This window comes from Cherax quadricarinatus, chromosome 58 (assembly GCF_038502225.1).
Source record: "Cherax quadricarinatus isolate ZL_2023a chromosome 58, ASM3850222v1, whole genome shotgun sequence".
NCBI classification, from domain to species: domain Eukaryota; kingdom Metazoa; phylum Arthropoda; class Malacostraca; order Decapoda; family Parastacidae; genus Cherax; species Cherax quadricarinatus.
Genome location: NC_091349.1, coordinates 11,930,941 through 11,945,940, shown reverse-complemented (window position 1 = coordinate 11,945,940; position 15,000 = coordinate 11,930,941). Strand labels below are relative to the sequence as shown.

The window sequence follows — 15,000 nt, the reverse complement described above, 5'->3', positions numbered from 1 at the left end:
CACTTCAAAGTTGGCATTTTAAACCAATAATATGGTCAGTTTTTTTTCTTGTTATGCACGGTGTTGCAGGATTTTTTTATTCTGTGCACACTGACCACACAGATGCATTCTCTCACATGTAGGTCTACCAGCCTTCTCCTGCTAGATTTGAAACTGCTAGAATTTTGGCATATTAATACGGCACCAACACTGGCTTGTAAGCCGTACTAATACGACACCAACAGTGAAAGGATTAATTTTTTTTTTTAACAAGTCGGCCATCTCCCACCGAGGCAGGGTGACACAACAAAGAAGAAATCCCCAAAGTGAGAATACTTTCATCATTCAACACTTCCACCTCACTCACATATAATCACTGTTTTTGCAGAGGTGCTCAGAATACAACAGTTTAGAAGCATATGCGTATAAAGATACACAACGTATCCTTCCAAACTGCCAATATCCCAAACCCCTCCTTTAAAGTGCAGGCATTGTACTTCCCATTTCCAGGACTCTAGTCTAGCCATATAAAAATAACCGGTAGTAGGTTGATAGACAGCAACCACCCAGGGAGGTACTACCGTCCTGCCAAGTGAGTGTAAAATGAATGCCTGTAATTGTTTTACATGATGGTAGGATTGCTGGTGTCCATTTTTCTGTCTCATAAACATGCAAGGTTTCAGGTATGTCTTGCTACTTCTACTTACTTTGATCACACTACACATGTACAAGCATATATATACATACCCCTCTGGGTTTTCTTCTATTTTCTTACTAGTTCTTGTTCTTGTTTATTTCCTCTTACCTCCATGGGGAAGTGGAACAGAATTCTTTCTCCGTAAGCCATGCGTGTTGTAAGAGGCAACTAAAATGCTGGGAACGAGGGGATAGTGACCCCTTCTCTTGTATATATTACTAAATGTAAAAGGAGAAGCTTTCGTTTTTCCTTTTGGGCCACCCTGCCTCGGGATGCGGCCTGTGTGTTGAAAGAAATAAAGATTACAGGTACGTCTTGCTACTTCTACTTACACTTAGGTCACACTACACATACATGTACATGTTTGTTTATACACACTCATCTGAGTTTTCTTATGATTTTATCTTAATAGTTCTTGTTCTTATTACTTTTCCTTTTATATCCATGGGGAAGTGGAATAAGAATCTTTCCTCCCTAAGCCATGCGTGCTGTAAGTCAACTAAAATGCCGGGAACAATGGACTAGTAACCCCTTTTCCTGTAATAGTTACTAAAAACTAAAAAAAAAAAAAAAGGGTTAAATATTTTAGTAATTTGTGATTAACTAGTTATTTTCAAGCTAAAATTTCAGTATAGTGAACTGTTAATATGGAGAGGAGTCAATACTGTTGAACTGCTTTGTAAGCTGTTGGATTATAATTTAGGCCAGCATGATCCTCAGTATTTCTGTCTTAAGCAACTGTTAAATAGGAAGTTTGTTTATGGTAGAACAAAGTTTTCAGAGATAAAAATTAAAAATTGGTTATGTTTGTTCAGCTTTTAAGGAAAGTAAAGATTTTATTTTAAGTATTTAGTTTTTAACTAGTACTTAATTATTATTAGCCTAAATATTTTTTTTTTTTTTACAATGGTGAAGATTGTCATTTTCTTAATATTTCGGGTTACCTGAATAGTGTAATAAAGTATTCACCTGCCTTTTATTATGTATTAATGGATTTTATGTACCTCAGGAACGAATTGTAACCTCAAGAGTTGTTCGAGGTTATGATGCTTGCATGTGAATCTAATTGTGCTCTTGCTTTTGAATTATTCACTTTTTGAACAGCGGAAGTCTTGTCAGAAGAAGTGATTCTCAAGTGGTACAAGGATGGTCATGCAACCAAAGGAAAGTCTATATTCCTGGATCAGTTAAAGAAGTTTGTAGAATGGCTACAAAATGCTGAAGAAGGTTAGTATTCTTAAAATTAGTTCATTCCATGGGTTTGTGAACTGATTAAAATTCTCTTAAATGACAAGCTTATAAATCCTGGATATACAGTAGACCCTCGTATTACACGGTAGTTATGTTCCTGAAAATGCTGTTAAATAAATCCTTGTTATATAGACTGAAGAACTTGTGGAAAAAATAGGGGTATGTTCCTGGGACCCCCCAAAAGCCTAACACTTTTTTTTTCCTTAGACATCCAGATATTACAAAAATAAAAATATTTTTGTTGCTTAAGACTACAGATGCAACAAATATTATTTACCTTAAATTGTGGTTGCTGGTGTATGTCGGTGATTGTGAAGAGTGGAGCTGCATGGTGTGGCCCTACTGGGCTGGGGTGGATGGTTGAGGTTCTGGTACTCAAGTCAATGGTTGTATTGGAGTGTGCATAATTTCTGTAATGGATCTCTGGCTTTTACCCTGCAGTACATTATACATTATTCCAGAAGCTTGGTACTGCCAGGTTGGAGCTAGTCCATTGATGGAACTAGTTTTTCATCACTTTTCTTGTGTAGGTACATTTGAAAGACTTAATAACTCTGATCTAGTGGTTGTATTAAAAATTTTGTATTTGGAGGTAAAAATACAACTTTTACAAGTTACAGCACATCCAACTTTGCTGGATGTTATCCCACATATCAGTACAAAGTGATTTACATTCCTGGTGAGCAGGTCTAGTAAGAACTTGGTCTTATGATACTTGACTGTATATAACTAAAAATAATTGCTTTTATTCCAGTGATTAGTCTTTTCTCCTGATGTAAGATAATTAGTGTAATTGTTATGTCAGTCATTTTATGTACTTAACCCGTTAACTGTCCAAATGTAGATCTACGTTCTTACCACTAGCGCTACTAACATAGATCTACATTTTACTTTTCTTGCCTCCAAATTTGGCACAATTGGCCTGAGATGGCTTGTCAGAATAGGCTGAGTCTTGACACTTGGTGTGTGCAGTATTAAAAAAAAATCTGGGACCACTTAGTACCTTGTGGGAGCACCAGTTCAATTGAGCGCCAGCTACAGCAAACAGCATGGCAAACACCAAGGATTCACTGATGGCGTGTTATATTAACACCCCCCTCCTTTTAAGAAGGAAGTGATGTTGACCACGAGTTTGGTGGCTTTGAAGTAGATATAGCCACAAGTGGTTGCATAAATATCAAAAACCTCGATAATAACCCATGTGTAACATTTGTGCAACACCCTTTCAGTTTTGGTACCACTTTCAGTGCCATCTAAGTAAAAAGAAAATTCTGGAACATGTAATAAGTGTTCGGCAGGCTGGCTGTATCCATCTCTATCTCACAGGTATACATATGTAAATACAATTATCTATGGAGGCAAAGAAGGGAATATATGAAAGTATAGTAGTACCAACACTCTTATATGGGTGTGAAGCTTGGGTTGTAAATGCAGCAGTGAGGAGGCGGTTGGAGGCAGTGGAGATGTCCTGTCAAGGGCAGTGTGTGGTGTAAATATTATTTAGAAAATTAGGAGAAGGTGTGGAGTTAATAAAAGTATTAGTCAGAGGGCTGAAGAGGGGTTGTTGAGGTGGTTTGGTCATTTCGAGAGAATGGATCAAAGTAGAATGACATGGAGAGCATTTAAATCTGTAGGAGAAGGAAGGCGGGGTAGGGGTCGTCCTCGAAAAGATTGGAAGGAAGGGGTAAGGGAGGTTTTGTGGGTGAGGGGCTTGGACTTCCAGCAGGCGTACATGAGCGTGTTCAATAGGAGTGAATGAAGACGAATGGTATTTGGGACCTGACGATCTGTTGGAGTGTAAGCAGGGTAATATTTAATGAAAGGATTCAGGGAAACCGGTTATTTTTTATAGCCAGACTTAGTCCTGGAAATGGGAAGTACATTGCCTGCACTCTAAAGGAGGGGTTTCGGGATGTTAGCAGTTTGGAGGGATATGTTGTGTATCTTTATACGTATATGCTTCTAAACCGTTGTGTTCTGAGCACCTCTGCAAAAAGTGATTGTGTGAGTGAGGTGAAAGTGTTGAATGATGAAAGTATTTTCTTTTTGGGGATTTTTTCTTTCTTTTTGGGTCACCCTGCCTCGGTGGATGGCCGACTTGTTGGGGAAAAAAAAATTATACAGTGTAAATTACCTAGGATAACCCAAAAAATCCAGACAGTGCTATACTGTGCTTGTAAGTAATATAATGCATAATAAACATGACTGGCAACTGGGAAGTAATATGCATTTTCACATGTTTGGGAATCAGACATGATCCTGTGTCATACCAACTGGTTCATGAGCCACTCTGAGACAGACAGGCAGATGGAGAGACAGGCAGATGGAGAGACAGGCAGACGGGGAGACAGGCAGACACAGGCACGCACACAGGCACATGCGTACACGCACGTGCACACGCACGCGCACACACGTGTGCGCGCACACACACACGCGTGCGCGTGCACACACACACACAGACACACACACAGACACACACACAGACACACACACAGACACACACAGACACACACACAGACACACACAGACACACACACACAGACACACACACACAGACACACACACACAGACACACACACACAGACACACACACACAGACACACACACACAGACACACACACACAGACACACACACACAGACACACACACACAGACACACACACACAGACACACACACAGACACACACACACACAGACACACACACACACAGACACACACACACACAGACACACACACACACAGACACACACACACACAGACACACACACACACAGACACACACACACACAGACACACACACACACACACACACACACAGACACACAGACACACAGACACACACACACACACACACACACACACACACACACACACACACACAGACACACACACAGACACACACACAGACACACACACACAGACACACACACACACACACACACACACACACACACACACACACACACACACACACACACACACACACACACACACACAGACACACAGACGTGTCTAGACATGTTTGTGTAACAGTGAAAAATATAGCCAGGGTTCCATGCAGCAGTGCATGATCGATCGTCGTGTCACTCCACTGCTTACCCTATCAGCAGTTTACCGACACATGTCATAACACCATGCTTCAAGGAGTTTCATACATTCTCCAGCATGTCTAAAGGGGCCCCTAACATTTTGGCGCACAGAGAAAAAAAAAAATGAGTTATTCTTACCAAAAAATAGGTGAACTTTCTGGCAACACTGGTATAATCATTATACAATGTGTCTACAAGGAATTAGTCATTTATAACATGCATGGTGACAGCGCCTTGCGTAGCATGCGCGCTGTGGCTTTTTTTTTTTTTTTTTTTTTTTTTTTTTTTTTTTTTTTTTTTTTTTTTTTTTTTTTTTTTTTTGTTAAATTCACCGTTTGAGATCATGGCGAAGTGGGCGGTGCTAATGTGGTCTAGGAATCAATCGGGAACATCCCCTGGGATGTCGGACAAACACCAACCAACAAAATGTTCTATACTCCTGCTAATATCAGTTATAAGGCTTGTTTACCTATCACAATTGATCTAATGTGACATAAGGCGATATAATAGCATATAAACAAAAAGTACGCCAGAACAAATACATTGCATATGACGCCTGAGAGGAAAGATCTTAATGGACCAATCCCATCTCAAGGCCATATACCCAGTCTCTAGTCACTATAATGAGAGAAAAGCAAGTAGGTTACGTAAAAAGTGTAAAAGCATGTATTTTTTGGGGGGGGGGGAAATATTTCCCTGTGTACCTGGGCAGCCACGTGTGTTGCCAATTATCTTGGAAGCAAGTTATTTACCTATTTGGGGTCACAGTCATTATTTATGATTGAATTGACCTGATTTTCACAAACATAAAAGAATAATTGCTTTACAAGATGTTCCGTTTTGAAGTATCCCAAACAGTTTTAGATTTGTGTGGGCAACAAGGTCAATATCTTCCTAAATGTCAAAAAACTTAATAAATGTTTATTTTTTTTTTTACCATCTAGATAAGGTTTATTATAGAATTGGTACTTGAGCAATGATGGAATTAAAAGTGTTTTATCAGCAGCAAGTGTCAAAACCATTTTTCTAAATACCACTTCTTACTGGTCCGTCTCCAATGTAATTTTTAGTAAATTTAGCTTTTTTCGTTTGCTTTTTGGCCGATTTTTCTGGAACTTCATCACAAGATGGTCGATATAAGCTTCTAATAGTACAAAAATCAACGTAATAGGTCAACAAATAAAAGGGTCGAATATTTAGTAAAATGTGGCCCCTAAAAACGTTGCTGGAACCTATGAATACTTTGTATATATTCCTCCTCTTCAAGGGGGGCTCCTTGGCATGGTGAAGAGGCTCTTGGTCTGAGGAATTAGACCTGTCGGTCTTCTTCCTCAGACCGAACCTAATTACCCCCCAATCTCCCCTCCCCATCCTCCCCTTTTTCCTTTCCTCCTCCTACTCCTCCCCACCCCTCTCTTTTGCCCTTCCTCTTTTTGGCCTTTGGGATTTCTCCCACAGGCGCTCTAGTTCCTAGGTAGGGGAAAGGATACCGGGGTCCATCCCATTCCGTTGAGGTTCTTGGCGGTGGCGCAGTTTGCCGTGGAATCTGGATCGCCTGGGCATGTCCCGATCCCTCTCCGGTATCCCGGAGTAGCTTTGGGTGTCTTTCGGGCGACGGGTGTATCTCTGGAAGCCACCTTTCGGATTCCGGGGGTGGTGGCCGAAGGAGGTATGCTTTGTGGTGGATATCCGGCCGCCCTCTCTTTTGTCCACCGAGGTAGCTCAGCAGATGTGAGGTTGCTATCCCGGATTGCTGGTTTACTGGCATGAAGGGCAGGGTATGGCACGGGTTCCATGCTGAATCTGCGCTACTAGCGGTGCTGAGGTCCTCTTGGGCGCGGAGGGAGATTTCCGGCCCTTCCATTCCTCCTGGGAACTATTCCTCCCCGCTCCCCCCCCCCTTTTTTTTCTTTTTTTTATTTTTCTTTTCTTTTTTTTTTTTCTTAAAAACAAAAAGCAAAGGAGTAACCTAACCATGGCAGCACTAGTCCATGAACCCACTACCCCCGGGCCCCTTCTTGATACCGCACCCCATTCTGACCCTGCCTTGTGTTTAGACCACTCTTCGGACACTCCTGATGCCCCTGTACCTCTTGCTGGTGCTGTTTCCTCACCCGCTTCAGGTACCGGGGCTTCGACTGACAACTTCGATTTGTCTGAACTCCACTCTCCTTTGACTATGCTTCCGGCTTCTCCCTCTACGGTACGGCAATTTTCGAATCGCCCGCCCATTTCACGCCGGACCAACTCCGGTCCTACTCCTAAACGCCAACGTCAATCTCCTGATGATGCTCCTTCGTTACCTTCCCATTCTACTCGGAAAAGACCGACACGTCAAGCACTCCCTCTCCACGCTCAGTTTCGGACCACACAATGGACTAAATTCTTTACTTTAAGACAGACTTCTTCTGCCTACCTTTCTGACCATAGTATTGGCAAAGCGCTCCTGCGTCATGTTGGTAGAGATTTCATTTCATGCTCTCAAGAGCGGTATGCGCATCGTCACTGTCCAGAATGCTACAGAAGCTCATGATCTTTCTCTCCTTTCGAATATCGATACTACTCCTATCACTATTGAAAAACATCTTTCTCTCAATTCTTGTAGTGGTACTGTCATTCTGCCCCATACCATAGTCCAACAGAATTTCCAGTCATGTGGCAATGACATTTTTGAACAGCTGGAACTCAAGGATCTCCCAATCCTCAAAGTAGACACTTATGTCCTTCCTGCCCAGGGGCGGAGACGTTACCCTTGCAATGTGGCTCGTTTAACTTTTGACAGCTGAGAACTCCCGTCCTCTGTATATGTCGCGGGACATTGGTTAAAGTTCGAAAGGTGATACCTACACCGCAACAATGTAGAAATTGCTGGCGTTTTGGTCACCCAGCGAAATATTGCAGATCTATAGCCGAATGCCCAGTCTGTGGTGCCGACGACCATTCTAATACATCTTGCAGTCAACCTACATCTTGCCTTAACTGTAATGAAGCTCACCCTTCGTACTCCCGCCGTTGCCAGGTCTACTTAAATGAACGTGAAATCCGTTGCCTCAAAGAGGCAGAAGGTCTCCCTTATGCTATGGCAGTTACTCATCTCCGCCTCCAAGGGAGACTACCCCGTGTTTCTTATTCTCGTGTTTCAAAACATCCCCCCACTTCTGGGGTCTCATCTTTTGCAGCCTCCTCTGTTATTACCCCTGCCATAGCCACTACGGCATCTAATCCTTTTGCTGTCCTTGGCTCTGACGTCCCGACTACAACTCAGTCTGTTCTCACATCTTCGCGTCCTTCCTCACAAGCCCCAGTATCGACCAGACCTCGTACGACACCTAATACCAATCGCCCCTCTACTCAGAAGTCCAAAAAATCCACATTGCTCAAATCTTCTTTGTCCCTTCCTTCCCTTCTTCCACCTCCACACTTTACCTTTCCAGTCTCTGTACCTAGTTCTTCCCCTCTCTCTGGCTCTATTACAAGTGTGGAGATTCACCCTCCTCCTCGTACTATGCCTTCCACCCCCGTCCCCTCCCAAGTTTCTCCCTCTTCTGCCACCTCCCAGGTTTCTGCCTCTTTTGTCCCCCCCCCCCCACACTTCCTCTCCAGTCCCTTAAACTCTTCCCTCCCCCTCTACTTTGGTACAGTCCATTACTGTCCCAATCTTTACTCACCCTCCTCCTTCTGTCTCCAATATGGTCTCCCATACATCTTTGAATTCAGAAACACTTGAAGCCATTTCAGAATATATTGCAGAGACTAAACCTTCAATGGAAACTGATTCACTTCCTGTTCCTTCTCTTCCCACTCCTCCATCTTCACAACCCCATTCTTCGCAATGCTCCGTTCCTTCGATGCTTGAATGTCTTCCAGTGCCACCACACGTTGACTTTTCTAACCCCTCTAGTCCGTAGGTGCCTTTCCCTACTGATTCCTGGTATTTTCTTCATCGCCAATCATGGCCTATTTATAGTGGAATATCCGCGGCCTCGGGTAATCGGGGTGAGCTTCAGATGTTGCTTTCCAGGTTTTCCCGTTGGTGCTTGCTTACAAGAACCAAAATTACACTCAGCTGTTTTCCAACCTATCTCAGGCTATAATTTATTGTATTCTTCAGATCCTTTCTCAGATGGGACCTTTAATGAAAGTGCCCTTCTTCTACGCAATGATATTCCGTACTGTCAATTATTTGTCCATACCTCACTGCATTACACTGCAGCCCGTATCCACTTGAATAAGTGGTTTACAATATGTTCTTTATATCTCTCTCCTTCTCGAGCATTTTCTATTCCAGACTTTGCCTTTCTTGTTTCATCCTTCCTACCACCACTTCTGTTACTTGATTTTAACGCCCACTATTTCCTCTGGGGGGGGGGTCTCATTGTGACTCGCGTGGCATCCAGTTGGAGGCTTTTCTCGCCTCTCACCCCCTCCGTGTTTTAAATACGGGTACTCCCACCCATTTTGATCCTCGTACTCATACTCTCTCTTGCATCGATCTATCAGTCTGCTCTTACTCCACTGCACTAGAGTTCACCTGGTCAGTTCTAGCAGACTTGCATGACAGCGATCATTTTCCAATCATTCTTACTTCTCCTTCCTATTCACCACCTTTCCGTAGCCCTCGCTGGCAATTTGATCGGGCAAATTGGGATCTTTACTCGCACCTCACTGCTTTTAGTGAGGTTCCTTCTTCATCCTCCATTGATGAGCTCCTACACCTCTTCTCGACGTCAGTTTATACCGCAGCTTCTCATTCTATACCCCAAACCTCAGGCAGGCATTCTCAGAAGTGCGTGCCTTGGTGGTCTCCTGCTTGTGCTCGTGCAGTATGTTTGAAACACGCTGCATGGGGCAGGTACCAGTACAATAGAACCGCTGAGAGACTTGTTGATTTTAAGTAGAAGCGTGCGATCGCTCGCCGTGTCATCCGTGAAGCTAAACGCACTTGTTGGCGAGACTGTTTCCACCATCACCTCTGCTTCTTCTATGAGTGCAGTCTGGAAAAAAGTTTGGAAATTGAGTGGTAAATACTCTCCTGACCCGGCTCCTGTTCTACGGGTCGCTGGTGTTGATGTAGCAAACCCTCTTGAATGTTGCCATTGAACTTGACACACATCTGGTCCGTATTTCCCGGGGGCTCCATCTATGCCCCTCGTTTCTTTCCTCAAAGTCTGCCAGAGAGTTAGTACCCTTGGACTTTTCTTCTCTCAGAGAAGAACAGTATAATGTACCTTTTACACTTCAAGAACTGGAGGCAACGCTCTCAGCTTGCCGATCATCGGCAGCTGGGCCTGATGACATTCATATTCGTACGTTACAACATTTACATCGGTCAGCCCTTGTAGTCCTCTTACACCTCTTTAATCTTATTTGGGCACGAGGAGTTCTTCCCCAGCTGTGGAAATCTGCCATTGTTCTCCCTTTCCGCAAACCGGGTACTACAGGACATGATGCCTCCCACTATCGTCCCATCGCTCTTACTAGTGCAGTTTGCAAAGTGATGGAACGTCTCGTAAATCGACGTTTAATGTGGTATTTAGAGACGCACAACAGTCTCTCCGCTAGTCAATATGGCTTTCGTAAGGGCCGTTCTACCATAGACCCCTTACTACGCTTGGATACATATGTTCGTAATGCCTTTACGAATAATCACTCGGTTATTGCCATATTTTTTGACCTTGAGAAGGCATACGACACAACTTGGAGGTATAATATTTTGGCCCAGGCCCACTCCTTAGGCCTCCGAGGCAATCTACCATCCTTCCTTAAGAACTTTTTAACTGACAGACATTTCCGTGTTCGAGTCAATAATGTTCTTTCCCCGGACTTCGTCCAAACTGAAGGTGTCCCTCAGGGATGTGTTCTAAGCACAACACTTTTTCTCCTTGCTATAAATGATTTGGCCTCTGTTCTTCCACCCAATATTTGGTCATCACTCTTTGTTGATGACTTCACTATTGCTTGTGCATGCGCTGACTGTTATCTCATTGCAGTTTCTCTCCAGCATGCAGTCGACCGTGTTTCCACTTGGGCCACCACGCATGGGTTTAAATTTTCAAGTACCAAAACTCACCAAATTACTTTTACTAGACGCTCTGTCATCTCCGATCATCCTTTGCATCTCTATAGCTCCCGTATCAGGTTTCTAGGCCTTCTCTTTGACCGTAGGTTATCCTGGAAACCTCACATTACATCTCTGAAGGCAACTTGTCACAGCCGGCTAAACCTTCTTAAAACCCTTGCTCATCTTTCCTGGGGAGCTGATCGTCGAACTCTGCTTCGCCTACATTCAGCCCTCGTTTTATCGAAACTCGATTATGGTGACCAGATTTATTCCGCGGCCTCTCCTGCTACTCTCTCTACCCTTAACCCTATCCATCACCAAGGATTACGTTTGTGCCTTGGTGCTTTTCGCTCTTTCCCTGTTGAGAGCCTCTATGCAGAAGCGAATGTTCCATCCTTGTCTGATCGCCGTGATGCCCATTGCCTTCGCTACTATGTACGCTCTCACGATCTCCACAATCCTTCCATTTATAGAATGGTCCCCGATATTAGTAGACATTCTTTATTCGTTCGCCGCCCGTTTGCTCCGTCCCTTTTCTCTTCGCCTACATTCACTCTTGTCTTCCCTTCAGTTACCACCTTTATATGTTCATGTAGCATCTCACTTTTCCCTACCCCCCTGGGAAGCTCCAGCTGTTCGGGTCTGTTCTTTCTCACTCCCTTGCTCAACTGCCTACGGTGGCTTCCCGCTCTTTTTCTTGATCACTTCCACTCCCATTCTCGTGCCACCGCTGTGTACACAGATGGCTCTAAGTCTTCAGACGACGTCGGAGTCGCAGCATTGTTTCCGGACAGCGTCGTGCGGGGGCATTTACTATCTTCAGCTAGCATTTTTACTGCTGAATTGTATGCCATTCTTGCAGCACTTATTCGTATCGCATCTATGCATGTGTCATTATTTGTGGTAGACTCCCTTAGTGCTCTACAGGCTATACGAAAATTTGATACATCTCACCCCCTAGTTCTCCGTATCCAACTTTGGCTACGCCGTATCTCTACGAAGCATAAAGATATTATTTTTTGTTGGGTCCCTGGTCATGTCGACGTACAGGGCAATGAACAGGCAGACACTGCTGCGCGGTCAGCAGTACATGACCTACCAATTTCCTATAGAGGTGTTCCATTTCTGGACTATTTTGCTGCAATAGCTGCCCACCTTCACGCCCGTTGGCAACAACGTTGGTAAACTCTGCTTGGTAACAAACTTCATTCTATTAAACCGAGCATAGGTTACTGGCCGTCTTCTTGTCATCAGTGCCGAGGTTGGGAGACCACTCTCTCCCGTCTTCGCATTGGCCACACTCGTCTTACTCATGGGTATCTCATGAAGAGGCACCCTGTACCTCTCTGTGAGCAGTGTCAAGTTCCAGTATCGATTAGCCACATACTGTTAGACTGCCCTCTCTATCAACGAGCACGCAGAATTTACCTCCAACGCTGTCTTCGTTCTACTACTCTCTCTTTACCTTCCCTTCTTGCTGATGGACTCTCCTTTAATCCTGACTCTTTCATTGACTTCTTGACAACGACTGATTTACTCCACAAACTCTGATGATGATACTTTATGCACTCCCCTCAGCCCTTTCTAGCTCAGTCTCTTGCTGCCCTTTACCCTTTCACCATCCACTTCTCCGCTTTTATCCGTAACCTGTTACTCATCCACCTCCCTTTTGCCACCTGATGCCCTCACTTCCTTCCTGCCCTGCAGCACTGTATAGCCCTTGTGGCTTAGCGCTTCTTTTTGATTATAATAATAATGTGTATATTCCTAGACAATAGTAAATGACCAAGGCAGGTGTAAATGTTGACTTGTCAGTGTGTGTGACAATTTGAGTACAATTTCAGTACCTAATATTAGTGTCAGAATAAAGATTGGCTATGAAATCACAAGAACTACTATAAACTGTAATTATCAGAACATAAAAAATATATAAAATATAAAAACGAGGCAAAGGTATATGAGCAACACTTCTGCAGGCGGCAGGACAGTGAGCATCCAGCTCCAACTTCGCAGTCTTATATGTCGGCGAGTACTGGTCCTTATTTTTATTACACCAAAATTGCTCTAATTAAAAAATTTTTTTTTCTCCAAAATATTTGGAGTGCTGGGCGAGCGAAGGTAGATCTGCGTTTGGACAGTTAACATGTTGAGGAATGTTTATTTTTCTGTATTTGTGCATGTTTTTCTACAGATGGTTTCCTTTAAACTATGCTCTTCAAGGAGGGAAAGGGAGAAGGTTCTTGATACATGCCTCTTGTTTTGAGGAATTGGAGCTATCCTCTTCCTTGAATCAACTGATGCTTCACCTTTTCCCTCACGAGTATCATTCTCTGGTGCTGTATGACTTGTGTGGGTTTAGTATCTGTGTATAATATAATACTGTATGTAGAGTAATATTTTTTTGCAACATTTAACTTTCTCTTTTACCAGAGTCTGAAGAGTCCGGTGAAGAGGAGGAGGACTGAGCCTTGTGCCTATAAAATTCAGGACTTCGGGTGAGTTTCAAACCTGATCAAATACGTGCTACAAATTTTGTGAAGATAGGTCATATTTTGATGTATTTGAATTACTGTTTTACACAAAAGTTGCTTATATTTAGTGAGGATTTTAAGGAAATGTTACGAACATGGTCACGACCTCTTCCTCAAATTTTGATAGCTGTTTTTGTATTAATATTTGAGTTTCACCAATTTGTAATAAAGGAAATAAATTTTGAAGACAAGTTAATTATAATCATTTTGTCAAACTGCAAGATGGTAAAGGTTCTTTCTTCATTATATTAGTGTACTTTATTTTTACTACATATGACAGTCTCCTGCCTAGATAGGGGACTTTTCCCTTAATAAAAATAATTCAGTAGCTGTCTTGCCAGAAGTGCACCCCATTATTGAAATTACAAGGTGTAAAAGGTATTACTTGCTTATGCATGTCTTATGTTTAGACCTTCAGAGGCATGTGTGTATATTTTTGTTTGTGTCTGGCTGCAGGAGTCAAGTCTTGTTTCCTGGCCTCATCTCTCAACTTGCTGCTTGCCAGATTCACTCCTAGCCTCATGGGCATTTTTGTACCTTCTCTTAAAGCTATATAAGGAGTCTGCTTCCACTTCACTGAAATTATTCCACCTTCTGACCATGCCGAGACTGAAGAAATACTACTTGACGTTCTTGTGGCTCGTGTCTCTTTAACTTCCAGCTGTATCCCTCCATCCTCTGAGTTTGTTTATTGCCTCAAATAGTCTATTCCTGTCTACCCTATCAATTTCCCTGAATATTTTGCATGTTATATCTCCCCTGGTTCTTCTGTCCTCCATTGTAATTAGGTTCAGTTCCATTAGTGTCTCCTCATAGCTCAAGAACAAACCTTGTGTGTGATTATAGGTGTGTTTGTTACTGTGTGTACATGAGATGTTATTCATATCAGTAGGTACGCTTGGTACGACAAAATATTACCAGGTAAAGCAGATTATATTAATGGAAAAGGATTTTTTATTTTAAATCCCACTAGCACCTACTAGGCTTCCAGGAAATGAATCTTAATAGGGCCTGCTATAAAATAGGAGTGTGCATCATCCTGACTAATCCTGACACCTAGCCTTTGCTTTGAATAGGCCAGAGAATTGCTGAATCTGTGATGTACTGTAAACCATGCTTTCTTGAAGCCTTCTTACTGAAAGTGTTGATTAGTTTTTTGTTTTAACTATTACTTTTCTGACTTTGGTTACTTTGTCATATGTTTGTGACTGTTCACTGACAGTCGTGCACCCTGACCACAGAGAAACTCCTAGGACAGGACCAGTGATGCTGAATGTCCGGTAGCTGTGACTAAGCACATGTCATGACTGTGTTACTGTTTGATTGGAGATAAGTGGTCTTTATGGTTTGGCTTGATGTTCTGTTAAGAGTGAGCAAGGTGTGTGTATATA

General features: G+C 42.9%; 1 protein-coding gene across 4 annotated transcripts in view; it reads left to right on the top strand.

Moving 5' to 3' along the window:
* kra (basic leucine zipper and W2 domain-containing protein kra) overlaps positions 1-15,000 on the top strand; it is a 106,659-nt gene that overhangs the window by 76,580 nt on the left and 15,079 nt on the right. For all 4 annotated transcript variants that reach the window (XM_053790145.1, XM_053790142.2, XM_053790144.1 and 1 more), the window contains 2 exons: positions 1,781-1,903; positions 13,509-13,573. In XM_053790145.1, the coding sequence (XP_053646120.1) occupies positions 1,781-1,903; positions 13,509-13,543 (158 nt within the window). In that variant the 3' untranslated portion in view covers positions 13,544-13,573. The remainder of the gene's footprint in view (positions 1-1,780; positions 1,904-13,508; positions 13,574-15,000) is intronic.